The sequence below is a fragment of the Centruroides sculpturatus genome, unplaced genomic scaffold, assembly GCF_000671375.1.
Source record: "Centruroides sculpturatus isolate CEXI.00-Female unplaced genomic scaffold, Cexi_2.0 scaffold99, whole genome shotgun sequence".
NCBI classification, from domain to species: Eukaryota; Metazoa; Arthropoda; class Arachnida; order Scorpiones; family Buthidae; genus Centruroides; species Centruroides sculpturatus.
Genome location: NW_019384321.1, coordinates 95445 through 114615, shown reverse-complemented (window position 1 = coordinate 114615; position 19171 = coordinate 95445). Strand labels below are relative to the sequence as shown.

Sequence of the window (19171 nt, the reverse complement as noted above, 5' to 3'; positions counted from 1 at the left end):
TATTAAAAGTTATGTTTGGTAGGTTCGTGGAACGAATGCTCCAGTCTATCAAGATGTGGAGAGGGTGTCCAGACTAGAAAGGTTTGGTGTTCGGACATTAGTGACGACAGAACGACGCTTCGGTCCAACTGCGATCTAGAATTAAAGCCTCCGGAAAATCAAACTTGCTTCGTGCCCTGCAAGAGACACAAGAATTCTATTAGGTACCTCGCACGAACAGTAAATTAGTTATGTTAATCTCTTCCTGCTAAGTTTTCGTTTCCTTAAATTAACCTAGATGGAAAGTCGGAAATTGGGGTGCTTGTGTCTCCAAGAAGCACACTTCGTTAGACTGCGACAGAAGTGGATGGCAAGAAAGAAGTGTCCATTGTGTCCGTAATCACAACAGAAGTTTACACAGAACGATAAAAGACTCTAACTGTCTGGCATTACATCCCCGGCCTTCGAAAGAGAGAAATTGCTTACTCAAATGCCCTCAAGACTGTATCGTGTCGTTGTTTGGAAACTGGTCCGGTTGCGGCGTTTGCGGACCCGTCAATAGAACCAGAACTAGATCAGTGTTGGTAGCACCGAAAGACGGAGGAAGAGAATGTCCCCATTTAACGGAATCCCGAGAGTGTTCCGTTTATACGGAGTGTTTAAGAGACGTTCGCCTTCCGACAGACTTTGTTCTAAAGATCGGTCCCTGGAGTCCCTGTACCGTCGAGAATGACGACACTACTTCTAGGCAACCCGTCGTCGGTTACAGAAAGAGAAACGTGACCTGCATCGACAAAATGGGAGAAACGACAGATGTCAGGTTAGTAAATTTTAAGTTTAAACAATTTATATTAGGGAAATTTATAATACGACAACCTAAAAGTGTCGACGTCTTCTCTCGAGACGTTGCAAGAACGAATCCGTCATCTCCGTGGAGAGTTGCGTAGTGACGGAAGATTGCCACGTCACGGAATGGAGCGAGTGGATATTAGTGAAGACGGGATGTGTCACTTTTGCTGGAAAAATACACCCAGAAATAAAGGAGAGAAGGAGAAAAGTGATCCGTCTTGCCGAAGGTGACGGAGCTTCCTGTCCTCACTTAACGGAAAAGCGTCGACTCGTCGACAAACTGCCACCTTGTAGTCGCCTGTGAGTAAATTTCGATATTGTAGCAATGTAAATACGAGATTTACGGCTCGTGTTTTATTACCTTAGATATAATTGGTCAACTTCTACTTGGAACGATTGCCAACCGTACAAAAATTGGTGCGGAGGAGGATTACAAATCAGAAACGTCTTTTGTGTAAGATTAGAAGGTATTTTATAATATTTTATCGTCTTAGTTCGACAAAATCGTAAATTTAATTTTAGAAATTTTTCTTAGACTATGTTCCAGTCGGTGATTCTTTCTGCAAAGAACCCAAACCGTCTTCCACGCAGCAGTGCAATTTCGAATGTCCCAGAGACTGTAAGGTATCTTTATGGTCGTCATGGGGTGCTTGCTTACCCTTCGATGACAAAGATACGGGAAAATCTTTCGGAGGTAATTATCGGAAATGGAATATAACTAAAGAAACGTTACGTTTTGATACAGTAGTAAGATGTTTCGCATAGGATATCGCAAGAGAATGAGGGAAGTCGTCCTGAAACCGAGTGAAGACCGACTCGAATGTCCCGCTTTGGTGCAAGTTGATTCGTGTATAGAGCCAATGGTGGTAAAATGGTTGACTGGAAATTGGAGCAAATGTCTCTTACGGGATGCCACGCAACCCTGCGGAGAAGGGGTCAGAAACAGAGAAGCTGTTTGCGTTACTCCCACTGGAGTAAGTTGCAAAATTTCTTTTAATTGCAACAATAATAATTTCAATGCTTTCGGAAATCGATACGAGAATAAATTTAAGACTGTGGCAATTTCTTTTAAATTTTATTAAATATAATTTAAAATGTATGTAAATTCGATTGAATAGGTGGAAGTGTCTCCATCTCTTTGCCAAAGATACGTTTTGCCTCCAAAACTCATCGCTCCCTGTTATATACCCTGTCCTAGAGACTGCGTTTTGGCAGAGTGGACGGAGTGGACTCACTGTTCGACCGATTGTTCCAATTCTACTTTTGTAGGGAAAAGAACCAGACACAGAAACGTTTTGGCCAAAGAAGGACCAGGTCACGTATCGATCTAAATCGACATTTTATCTCAAAGCGCAACTATAAAAGACTGACGAATGATTTATTTATTTATTTTATTCAGGTGGCAAACCTTGTCCTGATTCCGATACTTTAACTGAGAGTGAATTTTGTAGCTACGAGAGTTGTTCGGGTTATAATTGGGAGAAATCCGAATGGAGTTCGTGTAAAGTTCCGAAAGATAGAACTTGCGGAAAAGGGATTCGAAATCGTTACGTCAATTGCGTTCATGAAAATACCTTAGTTTCGGAAGAAAAGTATGTTCCGATTTTTTTATGTCTTGTTAAATAAATATTTTAAAATTAAATTTAAAAAAATATATATTTGATCAGATGTATGCCAGAACCTAAACCATTTGTTCAGCAATCTTGTTTTGTACCATGTCCTGTGGACTGCGTAACTAGTAATTTCACGGAATGGATGCCTTGTCCTAAAGACTGCAAACCAGGTTGTTTTTTTATACATATTTACAAATATTTTAACGTAATATAAAATATATTTTAAAATATTAAATATTTTAGGTTCTGTGCAGCGTCGAAAGCGATATATATTGCAACATCCTCGTTTCGGAGGAGTAGCTTGTCCTCAACCCTTAGAAGAAATCAGAAGTTGTCATTTCGAAAACGACGAATGTAAGAGATTAAATGATACGCTTTCTGCATACCGTTGGGACATTGGAGCTTGGAGCGGTTGCGTTTTGCCAGAAGAAGCGACATGTGGAAGAGGTTATCAAACTAGAAGTAAGTGTAACCTACTTTTCAAATTACTAAATAAGACAGCTTTTTGCTAAGTTGAATTCTTAACTTTAGGAGTAATCTGCACACGATACGACGGAAAGAAAGTGATTGTTCATAACTGCTTAATATTATCTACAAGGAAACCTCCTATTGCGGAGAGATCTTGTTACGTTTCTTGTAACAATTCGTGTAATCTTTCCGAATGGTCTTCTTGGACTCTATGGAGAGAAAACAATACAAATAATTGTCTACAGCAGATTAGAATAAGAGAAAATATAGGTAAATAGAGAAACACTTTATTTTCTTAGCAACTTTTCCATTCTAAAATTTTGATTTTATAGGAGGAAAATGTGATAACGAGCTTTTGAATGAAACTTTACCTCCGATTTTACCGGAGATTTTAGCTCCTCCCGAAGGACATTGGTCTAAATGCATCATCGACGAAAAGAACGATTTTACCTGCGGAAATGGAAAAAAATATATTCGAGGCAACCAAGTGAATTTATGCCAACAAACAGGTAAAAGTTTACTAAACCCTTTATTTAATTAATGTAACATCAAAGCATCTGCTCTCGTCGATAAACATTTAACGAGTGACCCGCTAACGACCCTCTCCATATTTATAAAGACGATTATCAACTCATTTTAAAGTTTCTGAAATAAACTTTATCTATTAATTTTGTTATTTCGCTTCTGTTTATTAGTATAGAATATTTTGAATTGTTGCGATAAGATATTTGACGTATCGATTTATCTATTTCAGGTATAACGTGGGACATGTGTCTAGTGGAGTGTCCAGAATCTTGCCAGTTGTCAGGGTGGACCCAATGGACTCAATGTAACGTTTCTTGTGGACAAGGGTATAGGCGCAGACAACGTCACGTGGTCAAATACGGAAACAAAATGGGTCGGCCCTGTCCCGTCTTGAATGGAGATAGTGTAGGATTCGAATTTAATATATTATTTCTAGGAGTATTTTCGTATACCGTTAAACAAGCCAACAGTTAATTAACTAATATTTTCAACAACTCGTTGCTTTCATTAAGTTGAATTTTTAATTCTTCTAAAATGTTATACAAAATTTAAAAGTTACTGTACAAAATGTCACATTTGATTTCGAGTAAAATTTTAATTAAAAGCGAGAAGTCGAGAGGAAGGAAAGCTGGGGATTTTTCCCCGGGTCAGTGGGAAATTTAAAACCCATAGGGGTTCCTACCCTATAAATTAATGTTATTTTTACTAACAAAGAATAAAATCTTTAAGATTTCTTCTTATTAATAAAGAAACGTTTTAAGTTATATATTTTATTTGTTAAAAAATGACAAGTAGGACCCGCTAAGGATCAGACACCGTACAAGCTCTCGGTGGCCCTGTATAGACCTATATCATTTATGATGTTTGTGTTTTATATATATATATGTGTGCGCCCGATATTTAGCTCCATCTTTAACTTTTTGTTGACGGTATTTTAAATGATTTACTATTAGTAAAATTTAAAACACTATTTCTCATATAACGTTCCGGAGTATATTTCTTCTTTTGTGTTACTTTTGTCATTCTTTGCAACGAATTGTCGGAAATAATTGTCATCTATAACTTTGCATAAGAGAAAAAGTTCGACAAACGATCAAAAAATGACCCTCCCAAGATTTTTAATTTCTGTTCTCGGGTCCTTGAAACGTCCAGAAATTCAAAAAAATTCGCCATTTTTTCCCCTGTGTGTAGCGTGTGTTGGGGGAACGATTTTGTTTACCCTTTTTGAAACTTAATAACTCCTGTAATTTTTGTCGAAAATTTCTGAAATTTTTCAGGGAGGTTTGTGTATTAGGGAAATTGATGCTATTAAATTTTGGTGGCAATTGATGCTATTAAATTAACGGTCGAAGGGTGGAAAGATAAAAGGTGTCGTGTGTCTCGAGTAGATTCGGCATTTTACTCGTTATTAGCATGTACAATTTTTTTTTTTTTTTATTAAACCCATCCCTACTCTCAAAATTAAGCTTTTTGCCATTATATAATTGTTAAAAATATAAAAGAAGTTTTTAAAATAAAATATCATAACAAATGGCACTACACGTGATGTTACCGGGAAAGTTAAGCAACTCGTTTCTGGATTTTTTAATAGTTTAACTCTAAAAAAACTTTTCATAAAGCTTTACGAAACAAGCGTAGAAGGATTGTGAGTGAGAAAGGTAGGCTACAATCGATAGAATTTCGAATAAAGAAATAGATGCGATAAACAGGATAACCAAACTGTCAAAAAAATAAGATAATTAATGCAAAATCACGCTCTTTGTTATAAGATTTAAAGTAGATTTAAACGAATATTACTCGGAAATAATCCCGTTTTGTTTAATTTATTTAAATAATTTAAAGATTTTTGTAATAAGTTACCTTTTGTACGAAAACAAGTTGAAATTCTGATTTGTTTGCGTTAAAAGAATACAATCTTTAAAATAAAACCCAAAATAAAATAAAGATGTCTTTACATGTCGTCTTTTTCATACACATTCAAATCATCAACAAAGTTGACCTTTATTTTGAGGCTATTTATCGCCTCAATGTATAAAACAAATGTATCGAGGCAAAGCGGAATCCCAAAATAAAGGTCACTGCCGTTGTTGATCATCCTAAATCATACGAAAAGGACGAAATGTAAAAGCATAAATATATTCAATAAAATAGAATAAACAATAAATGTCTTCATAATACGGCTTTTTTTGCACAACACACCCCAGGAACAATAGTTTTTAGAATCGAACTTTTATTTAAGGCTACTTCAACACTCCAATATGCAAAACCAATTAAAAAAATATCTAGCAACGAGTTGTCTAACTTTCCCGGCCAAAAGGTTTTTAATTGTGATGGCTCCGTTATGATATTTTATTTAAAATTGAAACACATAATACACTTTTTCGCATAGAAATATAATAGAAAATATACTTAAAGCAAAGGGATCTTAGTATTTTTTGTTGCATGAACCCCTTTTCCAATCAGGTGAAGGTCATGAAGTTATTCTCAAATAATGTTTCTAAATGCATAAAATAAACGTACAGAAAAAAAAGCAGTTATATAGAAATACATCTATTAAAATAAAAATACGTATGATATAGTTATATATGTGCTTCTTTCCTAACAATAATATTTAGCAATTTTACACAATAACACAAAATTCAGATAAGTCGATTTAAGAACTACTTGCTTAAAACAGCAATTCTTACGATATTTATAATCATAATTAAAGAGAAATTATTTATTGTGACATCGTCACCATACCGGGTTGCAATTTTTAATTTATTTCATTTAAAATATATGCTTTCCATCTCAAATTGTGTCTTGCCCCTGTACATCATACTTTTCCTTTAGCACCCGAGTCATGCCAGTCATCTATCTAACTATTTTCAGGAGAAATTTTTGAATTGAAATAACACGCCTTCCGGTTTTCTTTAGAAGTTCTTATATAGTTAATCGGGATTTCTTGCCCCTAATATTCGTCTAAGACGGACGGATGATAGTGGCAATTTATAGGTCTACAATCTTTTCAAATTGCAGCCCAATAACATGCTAAAAGGACAATTAAGTGCATTTCATTAATATTTACAGAATTTATTCTTATTGCGCTTATTCGATGAAACGTTCTAAAATTTCATAAGTAGTCTTTTACACCACTGTTTTGTAATAAATTACTTTTTCTTCTTAAAATATAAATATCTGCTTGAAAAAATATATAAATAAAACTCTCGAAACATCAAAAGTGCTTTTATAAATGGAAAATTTTAAAGTGTGTTAAACATCTTTTATTATTATTATTTTTTGATGTAATGAAATTATAATTATTCGATTACAAAATTGAAATTTTTCTGTAAGAATTATTTAAATATTGGTAAAATTTATATTATATTTCGTAGTAAATGTTTCATTTTTTTTTGTTTTATTTTTGTACAATCTTTAGTGTATTTTTATTTGTTATTTTTGACTTTTATAGGTTCAGTAGTAATTCAAGCGTGTCTATAAACTTTAAGAATTCTTTTTGAAATGCCAATACTTGGTTACTGTATATTTTCCTAATATATTTTTGCTGAAACCATGCTTTTTTTATGTATAAAAATATATAGATTTCGTAATATATAATTTTATATAACGAAATATCACGAATATAATAATACTAGTCTCGATTATAGTTAAAATGAGAATTGAGAATAATTTATTTATTCCTTTTTTTTAATACATAAAGAAGAATTTAATATACTAAATTAAAAATTAAGGTGTTTCTTTATTAACAGAAAATAAAATCTTTTAAAATGTTTTTTTTTATTAATAAAGAAATATCCTACGTATTCCACTTATTAAAAGAAAGAAAAACATTGGCTAAAAGGGCCCACGAAGAGGTAAAACGTGGACCCCGACTCTATACAAGCGACGGTCTTGCAATTCCGATATACATTGGCTAGTGTATGACAGTTACATTTATTAAAATACGTTTCACAGTATCGATTGTCTGGAGCACAAGTGTCGTAACTGACATTTTTATGGAATTCGAGCTACAACTATAGTTTTATATAGACTAAATATACAGTATCATTTGAGCACAAAAGTTATACATAAAAGTAGGGAATAAAAATTGAATTTTTATCCTTATAGAAGAATATACTCAAGACGTAACTGCTAATTTCTCTATATCAGAGTTTCTCAAATTTATTCGTAAAGTAGAGAGCCCTTAAGCAAAGAAAATTGTTTTGTAAATTAATTATTACTTAAGTTATTTCGGTATTGTTTAATATAACGTTTGTCCGAATTATATCTCTTCGAATGTCGTTCACAGTCAATCGATAATACAATTAACAATTTTATAGTCTAATATAAAGATCCTTACTATATAACAATATATAAAGCAATGATGCTATGTTAACTATGACTATATTAAATACCTAGATGTAATAATGAATATAAAACAATTATATATAAAATATTCTTTACCAAATATATAACATAGAGTAAAAATCTAATGTATCTCATAAACTCAAAGAACTGGTAGGAGAGAAATACGCTAAAGTAATGGTAGAAAGTATTGCAAAGGAAAGACGATAACATCTTTCCTTCGCAATACTTTCTACCATTGTAAACACTTTTGGAGTAAACACTTTTGTTGTACATTCGATTGTATTTCGAGATCATTTATCCTTTTTTTCTCGGTATGTTTCTTCAAAAATCCAAATTCTTTTGCATTCTTTTCTGTGTATTTTGATTCCAGCAGAAAACAACAGTGTTATACACAGTGTTCAACAGTGTTCAACAGTGTTATAGGGGGGTCGACTGTATTGCTTTTATGAATTTTTTTTGTTTTTTTTGAATTTTGGTTTATGCATTAAAAATATTACTAGTGTTTTTTTTACATATAGACAATCATTGTAGTATAAATTTCTTTATATAATTCTTCGGTTAATATTATCAAAAGGTATCTCATGCACAATCTGTGCATTGTTCTAACACCTAGAAAAATTATGCATTCCACAGAAAGGGAGGTTGCAAACATTATAATACTTTTGATATTAAATAAATTAAGTATTATAATCTTTTAAATTGATAAGAGATATAAGAGATCAGTAGTTAATTCACGAATATTTAAAAAGTTATATTTTAAATAAGATCGATGAGTGTTTAAACATAGAGCGAATTATATTGATGTGAATGAGAAAATAAACGTATTTAATTACAGAGATTGATGTATACATAGATGTATATATAATACGGATATACTTTTTTGTTGTTGTTTTTAATTTTGACATTTTCCTCCCTGTGAGCACCACGAGGATTTTTCATACCCATTGCAAATTCGGTTAGGCTCGCAATGGGAGCGAACGAGTAGTGTGGGACGATTTAAGATAGATCATTCTCGATAAATTCTTGGAGTTGCTCTCCCGGATTCGACTCGGATTCCCCACAGCGATAGATTGAAACCTTAACCGCCTCGGTCATCCGGCCATCTGGATAACGCATGACGGAAAATGCAGCCGTAAAATAGATAAACTGCCTTCATAATTTTCTCTCCCTCTACATTTAATGTTTTAAACAATAAAAATCATTTATAAAACTTCATAATAATGAAACAGTGTCATACAATTTAAATTTATGTGAACTGAAATAGATGCCTCGCTTATATACTAGCATTATTTTGTTTTTTCCTGGTGTTTCTCACAAAATATTTTTGAAATTATCTCATTATTTAGCGCGTTGTAATAATGAAAAACTTATAATATCATATTAACAAAAATTAATTATTAAATAAAAAAAGGTAATTAAAACAGTCCAAACAATTTCGTGCTACAGATTTACATTTATCGAATAGATGAAATAACATTCTTACAAACTTTATGACACTCTCCTATTAAAATATTATAAAATAATTATAGATTTTATAAAGATTATAACTTTATTTTATGATAAAATTTTAATATTTTTAAATGGATTTTATTGTGATGATTGATCACTCCGAATAATTATCATTTATAACTTAAAAATCGATCAAATTTATAATTCATTAATCGATCACAACAACAAATGATTATTTTACAGGAAATTCAAGAAAGTATCTGCGAAGAAGCTTGCGAGGATTACAAGTGGATATTTAAAGGATGGTCGGAATGTAGAGTGATTTCTTCTAGAGTAGACTGCGGAAAAGGGGTCCAGACAACAGTATTTAGGTAAAATAGATTTTTAATTTCACATCCCTGCATTTAAACAGTATTACGTTTAAAGGAATAGAATTTAGATATGTAAATATCTTCGCTTTTCAGCTGCACTAAGATAAATAAATCGACTTCTCGGACTGTTGACGATAAATTCTGCATTTTAAATAAACCGGTGGAAAGCGTGTCCTGTTACGTTCCTTGTCCGGATGACTGTGTGGTTTCCAGTTGGTCCTCGTGGACGCAGTGCAGTGAAGTAAGATGTTCTTCGACTTTAATTTTTTTAAAATTTTATTTATAATAATAATAATAATTGTTTTCATTCTGCAGCCCTGTAATAATTTTCAACAAAGATATCGAAATAGAACCGTGCTAAGGATGGCTCTACCTTCATCTGGTAGGAAATGCCCAACGTTGACGGAGGAAGAAGCCTGCCACAAGACCAACTGTTTCTTTTACAAATGGAAAATAGGAAAATGGAGTTCTTGTATTCTCCCCGAAGAATCTTCTTGCGGATGGGGTACGAGCCATCGGGCTATCAATTGTCAACGAAACGATGGAAGCATCGTCAGTCCGGATCATTGTCGTCAGGTGAGATCGAGTCATTTCAGAAAACAAAACTGAAACTAAGGTATAACTAAATTTTGTTAATTAGCTGAAAGCTCATTCGATAAGCACTCCGTGTTTCGTGGATTGTCCCATTGATTGCGAAATGTCGAAATGGTCTTCTTGGAATGACAATGAATGCAAACCGTGTGCTTCCAAAGGTAAATAAATATCTTCTTTCTTTTTTTCTTTTTAAAAAAAAGAGCTATTTACAATTTACAAATCTGCGTGCCATTTTCTATTATCAAAAGGAGAAAGATGGAGAACCAGAACGGTTATACAGGAACACAGTAAAACCGGTAAACCTTGTCCTTCCGATGTCATACAGAGAATGCCTTGCCCTCACCAGCCTTGTTATCACTGGTCTCTTGGAGATTGGTCTAATTGTTTATTAAACGTAAGGAAGTGCGTGAATAATTTCTTTTTTTTAAATTATAAAAGTTGTTACAGAAATTCTTAATTTTTTAAGGAAGGCGAATGCGGTTACGGAATAACCAACAGAAAAGTTAATTGTATAAGATCCGACGGAGTAACTGTTCATAAAAGTTATTGTTTAACTATCAATATATCAGAATCCATCGGAGGATGGATGGACGAGCGTTGGTTGGAAGAAGTATTTGACGTTAAGGTAAAAAAATCAATTACTCTTACGAATTAAAACATTTTATAATAACTTTTCAAGAATAATAATTACTAATACGTAATTATTTACAATTATTTTTCCGGCTGTTATATATAACACAAAAAATTTTGATTTGTTTTATGTATGTATAGATGTTAGTTGTGTATTTGTGGGGGAGGGTATGAGTTTGTTTACCCACTTTGAAGCTTAATAATTCCTGTCCGTTTTGTCGAAAATATCTTAAATTTTACAGGGAGGATGTGAATATATTTCAATATTTTTAAATGGATTTTATTGTGATGATTGATCGATCCTAATAATTATTATTCGAAACTTAAAAATCGATCAAATTTATAATTCATTATGCAAAATTATTAAATTTTGTAGGAAGGATTGTGTATTAGGGTATTAATGTTATTAAATTTTGGTGGATAAAGGTCAAGAGATGGAGAAATACAGGATCATGTATCACATCTCGAGTGGGGGTCGGACTTAATCTTAACCTTTTTGCTGGAAAAGTTACGCAACTCGTTGTTTAACGTTTTTGTATCTGATATAGGCCTATTGTTGTTATTTATCGTTATTATATGTTGTTCGTAGGTGCAATTGCTGTTCTGAAATTTATATTATTATTTCCCCCTTTTTTTAAATAAGACTTTTATAAAAAGAAATATATTTGGTAAGATTAAATTTATTTTAATAGTTGTTACATTGAAGTATTTATATGCCGCGGGCTACGAGGCGGCCGTTCAGTTTTCTTTAAGCCGTGTACAGGCGTTCTATTGTTTGAAAGAGCGAGTTTATCAGGGTACTTGCGTTTTCGCTTGTTTTTATTATTCACTCTCATGAAGATCGATAAATATAGTATAAGTAGAAACAAACATAATTTTATCCAATTAATTGATTGATTATTTGATCTAAATCTAATATATTGTATCCTCTGAGACAAAATCTTGTGTTCTTGATACAAAGAATCTTCTCGTAAGCGTATCTTATTTTCTACATATTTTTTGTTGAATTTTAACACTAAAGTAAGCATCTGAAATTAAAGACTAATATTTTATTTCTTTTTTAAATTTTAACTTGTTTACTTTGGAAAAAACTCCCGGAATTAATTTTTTTTAGCAAAAAATTTCCATTTTTGTCGTTTTTATCGTTGTAATCTTAGTTTTTCCCTCTTTTTTTTAGTCTATAGGATCTAAATTTGGATAAAAACCTACATTTTTTTTTGAAAAAATATAAATAATTCAAATTTTAAGAAATATATTATTGTATGATTATGTGATTTACCTATTGTCCAATTGATGCAATATCTAATATCTTATTAGTAAAGTGATTGAGAAGGTAATTTAATTAGTTACAGAATTTTATTAATTGATTTTCGATAGTCATGCAAATTACTTCAAATTTTAGAGGTTTTTTTTTTCAATATGAGGTGCGATAAACATTAAGAAACTATAAATACGGTGTGTAGGTATAATTTTTTAGATTCTTATGCAGAACTTATTGCTTTAACAAATCGTTTCATCTCCCATAAAATTTTTTTGAAATTATTTTTCATATTTTAATATTTACGATTATCTTTAAAAATAGTTAGTTTTCTATAGAATTTTGTTTTGAATGTTAAAATAACTGCAGTAACTAATTAAAGGAGCTTCACCACTTTTAAATATGGTATTAATATTGTATTTTATGAAAATATAGCCTATATATGATCGTAAATAAGATAGAAATTAATATACTATATGTTTTGATTCTAGTTTTTCAAAATATTAAACAGCGGCAACTGTCCAAGTTCTTTATGTATTAATCACAATCCTTCAATATGTGCACCCATGGTAATACATCTACACGGTAATCAAATTCTTCCCATACGCGGTATAGCGTGTCCTCCGTGATGGTCTGAAGTGCACAGTTCCTCTAGGAACACGGACATTGACAATACACAAACTCGGTTTTTAACAAACCCCCACAAAAAGAAATGGCAGGGTGTTAAATCTGGCCAGGGGAGCAGGTTTTTGTCTGCTGTTGCACCACGTCCAATCCAGCGTTGGTGAAGAATACGATTAAGAAGCTCGTGAACTTGGACATTCCTGTGAACTTGGACAGTTTCCGCTACTTATGCCGTAAGGTTTATCCATATAAGGTAATAAATAGATTTATTATTAATTTTTAAAACTGCACCATTCATTTATAAACACCCTGTATTAAGTTCGTAAAATCTAAAACTCTGTTCTAGTATTGAGATTAACTCCTTGCTAGATTTTTCGATTGTGATCACCAATACTCTTTTGTAGTTTCTTTCAAGTTGTAGAAATTCATCTTACGGGCCACAATTTCTTTTAATATTTTAGACTAAAAATATTTCCAGAAAGCATTCACGAAATGTTTTAAAATAAACTCGAATTATATATTGTAGTATATTATATTAATAAGAAAAATAAAGATGTATAAGGTTGGACTGAATTAACTGTGAGTCTAGAGTTTCTCATTGGGAATTGTATGTAATTCACGTTGATGATTTGCTTCATAATACTCGGAAGTGTAATTAATGCGATTGTGTTTGTCGTTGAATGAAATACTTGTTGAAAAGAAAATTGATCCTAAATTATTTTCAAATTGCTGTGTTTTTTTTTCTTTTTTCAATGAATCAATTGATAAAATTTTGTTTCTGATAGTGAAAATTTTATGTAAGTTTGCTTGAATAAGCATAATGGTCAGAAATTTCAAAAACAGAATGATACAGATACATTTTAATTCATAAAAGTTCGACAGCAATCTTATTAGCTTCCTTTTTTCTCGCTTACATATGAAAATTAAAATGTATGTACATACATTTTAATGTATTTTTGCATTCTAAAACAATTAATAAAGTATTCATATATTTATGTGTAAAGGAAAGCAAGCTATGCCATGTGCCTTGTCCCGGGGGATGCATTCTTTCCTCGTGGTCATTATGGAGTCCCTGCCATAGAAACTGTCTAAAACAAGAAATCGGTAAGTTTTTATAAACGTTTTTATAATTTTCTACATATTTATCATTTTCGGAAGCAATATCATACGATATATTCCAATCTTTTACCGATTCGTCAATCAATTTCTCTACTTATCATAATTTAATTCAAACGTTATCAAAAATCGAATTAAATAATACCAATATATTTTACCTTTTCCTTAAATGAAATTTGAAGGATTTCGTTAGATCTGATATTTTTTAATTTTTCATTATCAATACCATAATATAAAAGGCAAAAAAGCAAGAAGAACAAAAACATAAATTCTTTCATTGTACAAAAAATTATGAATTAGCAAATGATAGACTTTAGGGAAGAGAAAAATGCCAATATCATTTCCAATTGTTTCTAATCACTCCATTAATCTTTTGATAAATAAAAGATGATTATGATCATCTCATCATCTTTTATTTATCTAAAGGTGAATCAACATTCTAACTTTTCTACTCTGGATTTTTGGATATTTTTACAGTTCTCTCTGTTTTGAATTGATTCTCTCGTATATTTTGTTTTATTGCTTAATTAAAAAAAATTATATATTCGTCTTCAATATTCAAATTTTTAGTTTTTGTACTTTGACACAGTAGATACAATAGTATATTATTTATCAATAATATATATAATACTTCGTGGAAAATTTCTTGTAGCCAACAGTTTATTTAAAAACATATGTGAAATAAAGATTTATCTTTGATACAAACATAGAAACAAGAGAATTTTTTTTATGTGTATGACGTATTTTGTATAATTCTGATGTACTGTACGCCGGTGGCGTGCAGTGACATTTGATGATAGGGAAGTTGTGTTTTTGTAAGATGCCGACTTCCAGGGGCAATCAATTAATTGCGCGTCAGGGTTCATTCGTATTCGTTTGTTCGATAAGCCAGTAAAAACCGTAGACTTCTCTAAATGTATTTTTAATAGATTATCTGACGTACTTAATGTATAATTACCTTTGTTAGTATATTCAATAGATTTCCTCTAAATGCCAATTCTTTCTTTGATAAAAAAAACATATAACGTCTATTAATTTAGATATAATATATCCATTAGCCGTAATTATCTTGTTATAATTTTCAATATTTATTTTATATTATTTACTAACGTTAAATTCTATTCCGCTTTGATTTCCAAGTTGCTTCAATTTTACGAAAGAATCGATGCGACATTTACGATTTTCGTGTCTTTTGCCAACTTTATTCAAATTATTTAAATCGATACCGGTTAATGTCAAATGCCTCTTTTGTCGCATCACTAGTAGGCCTATAATTCAAAGAACTCGACAGGATTGTTGTAGATTTTAAACGTTTCTCGCCATCGCTGTAAAAGTCTAAATATGTTAAACTTAATAGATTGTCCTTCATTTGTTTTTAACTAATTCGTTTTAGTACCAGGTGTCCACGGAAATTTCCAAAATTTATAACTTTTCGGTCACTCTCGTTTAACTGGAAAAATTTCTGTCTTTATTACATCTAATATTACGAAGAAATCAAGTCCCCACTGTACTCGGCTAGAGATTGGTTCGGTTAAGCTTTTAAGTAATTAAATTAAATTCCGGCTCTTTCAGAAGGGGTTTTATTTATGTTCCTAATTCCCTAATCTCTTAATTATTTAACTACTTTTTAAGTAGAAATAAGTCGAAACCGGTTACTTTGTACTCGAATATTTGTAGTCTCGGGAAAGAAGTGGAAAGACAAATTTTTATGACAACAAATACATAAATCGTAAATTTAAATAATATAAATTCTAGAGCTTTATTTGTACCTTGTGTGTCTCATTTATTAAATTTGGTTGTAAATGATGCTGCCAAAGTAACAGTTAATTTTTTAACATTGTACAAGAATTGTACACGTTTTTTTCTGCATCCCCTTATCGATGTGACATACAAAATCGTAATATCACCGGTTTAACATTGAAATCCGCAAGTAATATAAGATGGGAGAGCGGAATAAAAATATCAAATATTTTAATGGATTTTCTTTAACTCCTGTCAACTATACAAAACTATCGTAAAAACATACCAGTAAATTCCTATCGGTTGGGTTAAGTTATAAATCTACTCGTGATTCACATAATGGGGCGAGGGTGGCCAAATATCTAGCGGGCAAGCGGCTAACGACCCAGAACCTGTCCTGGATAGAAGCATTGGAAGCGTTATACAATATTTTGATGTGTAGCTTCCATCATCTAAACCGGGTGAGGTTGGTGCTCTGTAAAGCGCATGGGATAATGAGTATAATCTGGCTGCTTGGAAGCTGACAATACAGAGCTTCCATTCCACCACTGATATTTGAATATACAATAGCAATCTTATTGTTTTTTCACATGTAGTATAGAAATTTGTGATAAGATACATAATGCGGTTATAATAAAATATTAATTTTAATTAATTCAAAGTACGTTAAAATATGAAAATAATCTCGCAATATGTATTTATACAGTATTTTATAAAATACAGGGGAAGCGCCGCTTCCACCGCTTCCAAGGACTGCACGACACTGCAGTGTACGCAATGAAACAATTTTCTTTTTCAATCTCTTCTCATTTCTCAAAGATATAAGCTACAGTGTGTAAGCGTAAATGTGTTTTAAAATCCACTTTTATTCGAGAAATGTGCTGCCAAAAATAGGTAATTTTTATTTCCATATAATAGCATCATTATCATTGAAATATCAATGAATTTTCTCATTTTATTAATCGGTTTGCACTTTTCTTTAAAAATAGATTATTTCTAACACTAAATGAATTTTAAATTTATTACCAATGTCTTAATTAAATTCATAATTCGATGAAATATTTATAATTTTAATTAAATATAATTCTTTACATGAAATTTTGTATTTGCTGTGTGATACGTAATAATAAACTCGTGTTTCGTTAACAATAACTATTAGAGTCAAAAGTCATTCTTGTGTGTATAAAATCTGGATTACGGAACATATTTATTCTTTAGTGTAAGCAGACAATACAGCATTTATTTTCTAACAATAAAAAGAAAACAATCTAAGTATATTTCTTTTACGGTGAGTAAAAACCCTGATTTACATGAAAAATTACATGTTAAATATTAAAAAGCTAAAATATTTATATCAATTTATCTAGCCACTTTATTCTTCTTCCTTCAATATTTATTTACGGATGCCATTTCGACATCATTAATTTTAAATTATGTCATAAATATAAAATGTACAACGTCCGCGATTTACGCATGGATCATGTTTCCGGATTTACGCAATTTACGCGAATTAAAATTAATTCTTCTGTATCATTAAAGCAGGAAAATGCGTTCAGAACAACCCGTAAGGTCATAGTAATAATTCCTGGGTTTATTTGTTGAAGACAAATTAAAATTAGAATTTTTTTGAAAATAATTAACTTGAATGAGATGAAGTTAAATGAAATTTATAAGATTTATGGGGGATGACAACCGAAGAGTTGCCTCTGCGAAGGACTTTATAAACTGGCCTCTATTTAGGTATTAATTCAAGTAAACGGGCGCAAACTCAAGATCAATTGCCAGTGTTCAGTGGGTGAAAATTTGCATGTTAATTTATCTAAAAAAATAATTTTCACGATAAATTCAATTAAAATTTATTTACGTAGACGTAATTTGTAAATATCATTAACTGAGGTTTAATTTGATTATTTTTTTAGTATCTTAATTCAATCTTTTTATGCTCGATGTGAACACGTAGACAGAGATGGGAAGAGGATGTGGAGGATGATTTGAGAAAGATGGAAAGGGAAAGCCCAAGATAGAGAGGAATGGGTGAAAATCCTGGATGAGGCTAAGGTCCTTCAGTGACTATGAGTGATGAAGAGAGAGAGAGCGAGAGAGAGAGAGAGAGAGAGAGTGAACACGTAGACCGTTATTTTAGTTTATGTGTTTTTCTCGAATATCAAATCACATTATAACGTTGGCAATTACAAAAGTGCTCAAATAAGGCGTATAAATTATGACAGAATTAACTTTCACTGCGTGTTAAAATTATTTTTAATAAATATTATTATTTTAAATGACTAATAATTCTTTACGCCTGTAATTTCCGAAATATAATATAAAGTACCTTAATTAGTTTTAAACAAGTGAAAGTTGTCAATTCATTTTAAATGATTTTTATTTTAGATTAAAATTAAGAAATGAATAGATAAATGTATATCCTAATTATCTTCTATGTACACGCAAACTATAACAAAATTTTATATTTAAATATCCCTAAAGCACGTTTAAATCTATAGTAAATCTTTGAATCGATAAAGTAATGACATATTCGATTCTGTTCAGATTATTGTCCGATCACAAATTTAATTGTTAGACAACGTGTCTAAATTCCCCGAGTGCTTCAAATCGGAAAGTACTTTGCTGACTTTACTAGTGTTAAGTTTCATCACCATCTATTTAACTGACCATCTATCTTAATAAAATAACTGTCAACAATCAATAGTCATTAGCAGCAACATTAATCGATGATTTAGTGAAAATGATTATTATAAAATTAATATATATGTACTGTACGTATATCTTAACCAAATATGTAATGATAATTCAAAACAATTATTCTTACATTTTAGAACATATAATAATAATAATAATAATAACATTGACAAACACAATAAAATCACATACATTCATTAACAAACACAATAAAATCACATACATTATAGACATAGCCATTCCAAACACTCACAATGTACAAAACACATGCACTGAAAAAATTAGCAAGTACACAGAACTTGTCCAGGAAATCAGGCATCTGTGGAGGATGGATAGGGTAGTTATTGTACCTGTTGTTCTCTCCTGTACAGGTGTGATACCACACACACTACACAAAAGCCTGGGAACATTAGAATTGAGTAGAAATACATACATAACACTACAGAAGGCCACTATATTGAATACATGCCACATTGTTAGGAAATTCCTGAATACAGACACTGACACACTTTTTTAATTTTAGTTTTGTTTTGGTTGCTATGCCTTGACTCTGGTCCGGCATAGTACACAGCCACCGGTGTGAACCGAGTATAACCCATTAAACCCAACATAATAATAATAATAATAATAATACTGTATATACATAACTAAGAAAAATTATAAATTAAAAAAAAATAATATTACCTATTTTTATTTTATTTAGAATTGGAATCATTACAAGATATGAATTTCATTTCTAGTATTCATTTAAATACGAAACTTCTAATTTTCTGTACACAGTCGACCCCCCTATAACACTGTTGATTATTCCGTTTTATATGAATTCCATGTTGTACGAGTCACTTAGATTTTACAAATACGGCTTACATATTTCTAAAACCTAAGTGATTCGTACAACATGGAATTCA

At 31.3% G+C, this 19171-nt stretch overlaps 1 protein-coding gene and 1 long non-coding RNA gene across 4 annotated transcripts in view; both read left to right on the top strand.

The window, feature by feature from the left end:
• The window catches only part of LOC111625610 (thrombospondin type-1 domain-containing protein 7B-like), an 88100-nt gene that overhangs the window by 34075 nt on the left and 34854 nt on the right, over nt 1-19171 (top strand). For all 3 annotated transcript variants that reach the window (XM_023368830.1, XM_023368824.1, XM_023368816.1), the window contains 20 exons: nt 23-203; nt 278-799; nt 883-1128; nt 1195-1295; nt 1364-1522; nt 1594-1802; nt 1947-2142; nt 2228-2420; nt 2496-2611; nt 2685-2903; nt 2973-3179; nt 3242-3418; nt 3664-3839; nt 9474-9601; nt 9695-9842; nt 9917-10177; nt 10242-10353; nt 10444-10589; nt 10662-10820; nt 13712-13811. In XM_023368830.1, coding sequence (XP_023224598.1) covers nt 23-203; nt 278-799; nt 883-1128; nt 1195-1295; nt 1364-1522; nt 1594-1802; nt 1947-2142; nt 2228-2420; nt 2496-2611; nt 2685-2903; nt 2973-3179; nt 3242-3418; nt 3664-3839; nt 9474-9601; nt 9695-9842; nt 9917-10177; nt 10242-10353; nt 10444-10589; nt 10662-10820; nt 13712-13811 — 3756 coding nt within the window. The remainder of the gene's footprint in view (nt 1-22; nt 204-277; nt 800-882; nt 1129-1194; nt 1296-1363; nt 1523-1593; nt 1803-1946; nt 2143-2227; nt 2421-2495; nt 2612-2684; nt 2904-2972; nt 3180-3241; nt 3419-3663; nt 3840-9473; nt 9602-9694; nt 9843-9916; nt 10178-10241; nt 10354-10443; nt 10590-10661; nt 10821-13711; nt 13812-19171) is intronic.
• Nucleotides 16719-17855, top strand: LOC111625654. The gene is made up of 3 exons (XR_002756756.1): nt 16719-16851; nt 16931-17354; nt 17483-17855. It is a non-coding gene; the product is annotated as an uncharacterized LOC111625654 (long non-coding RNA).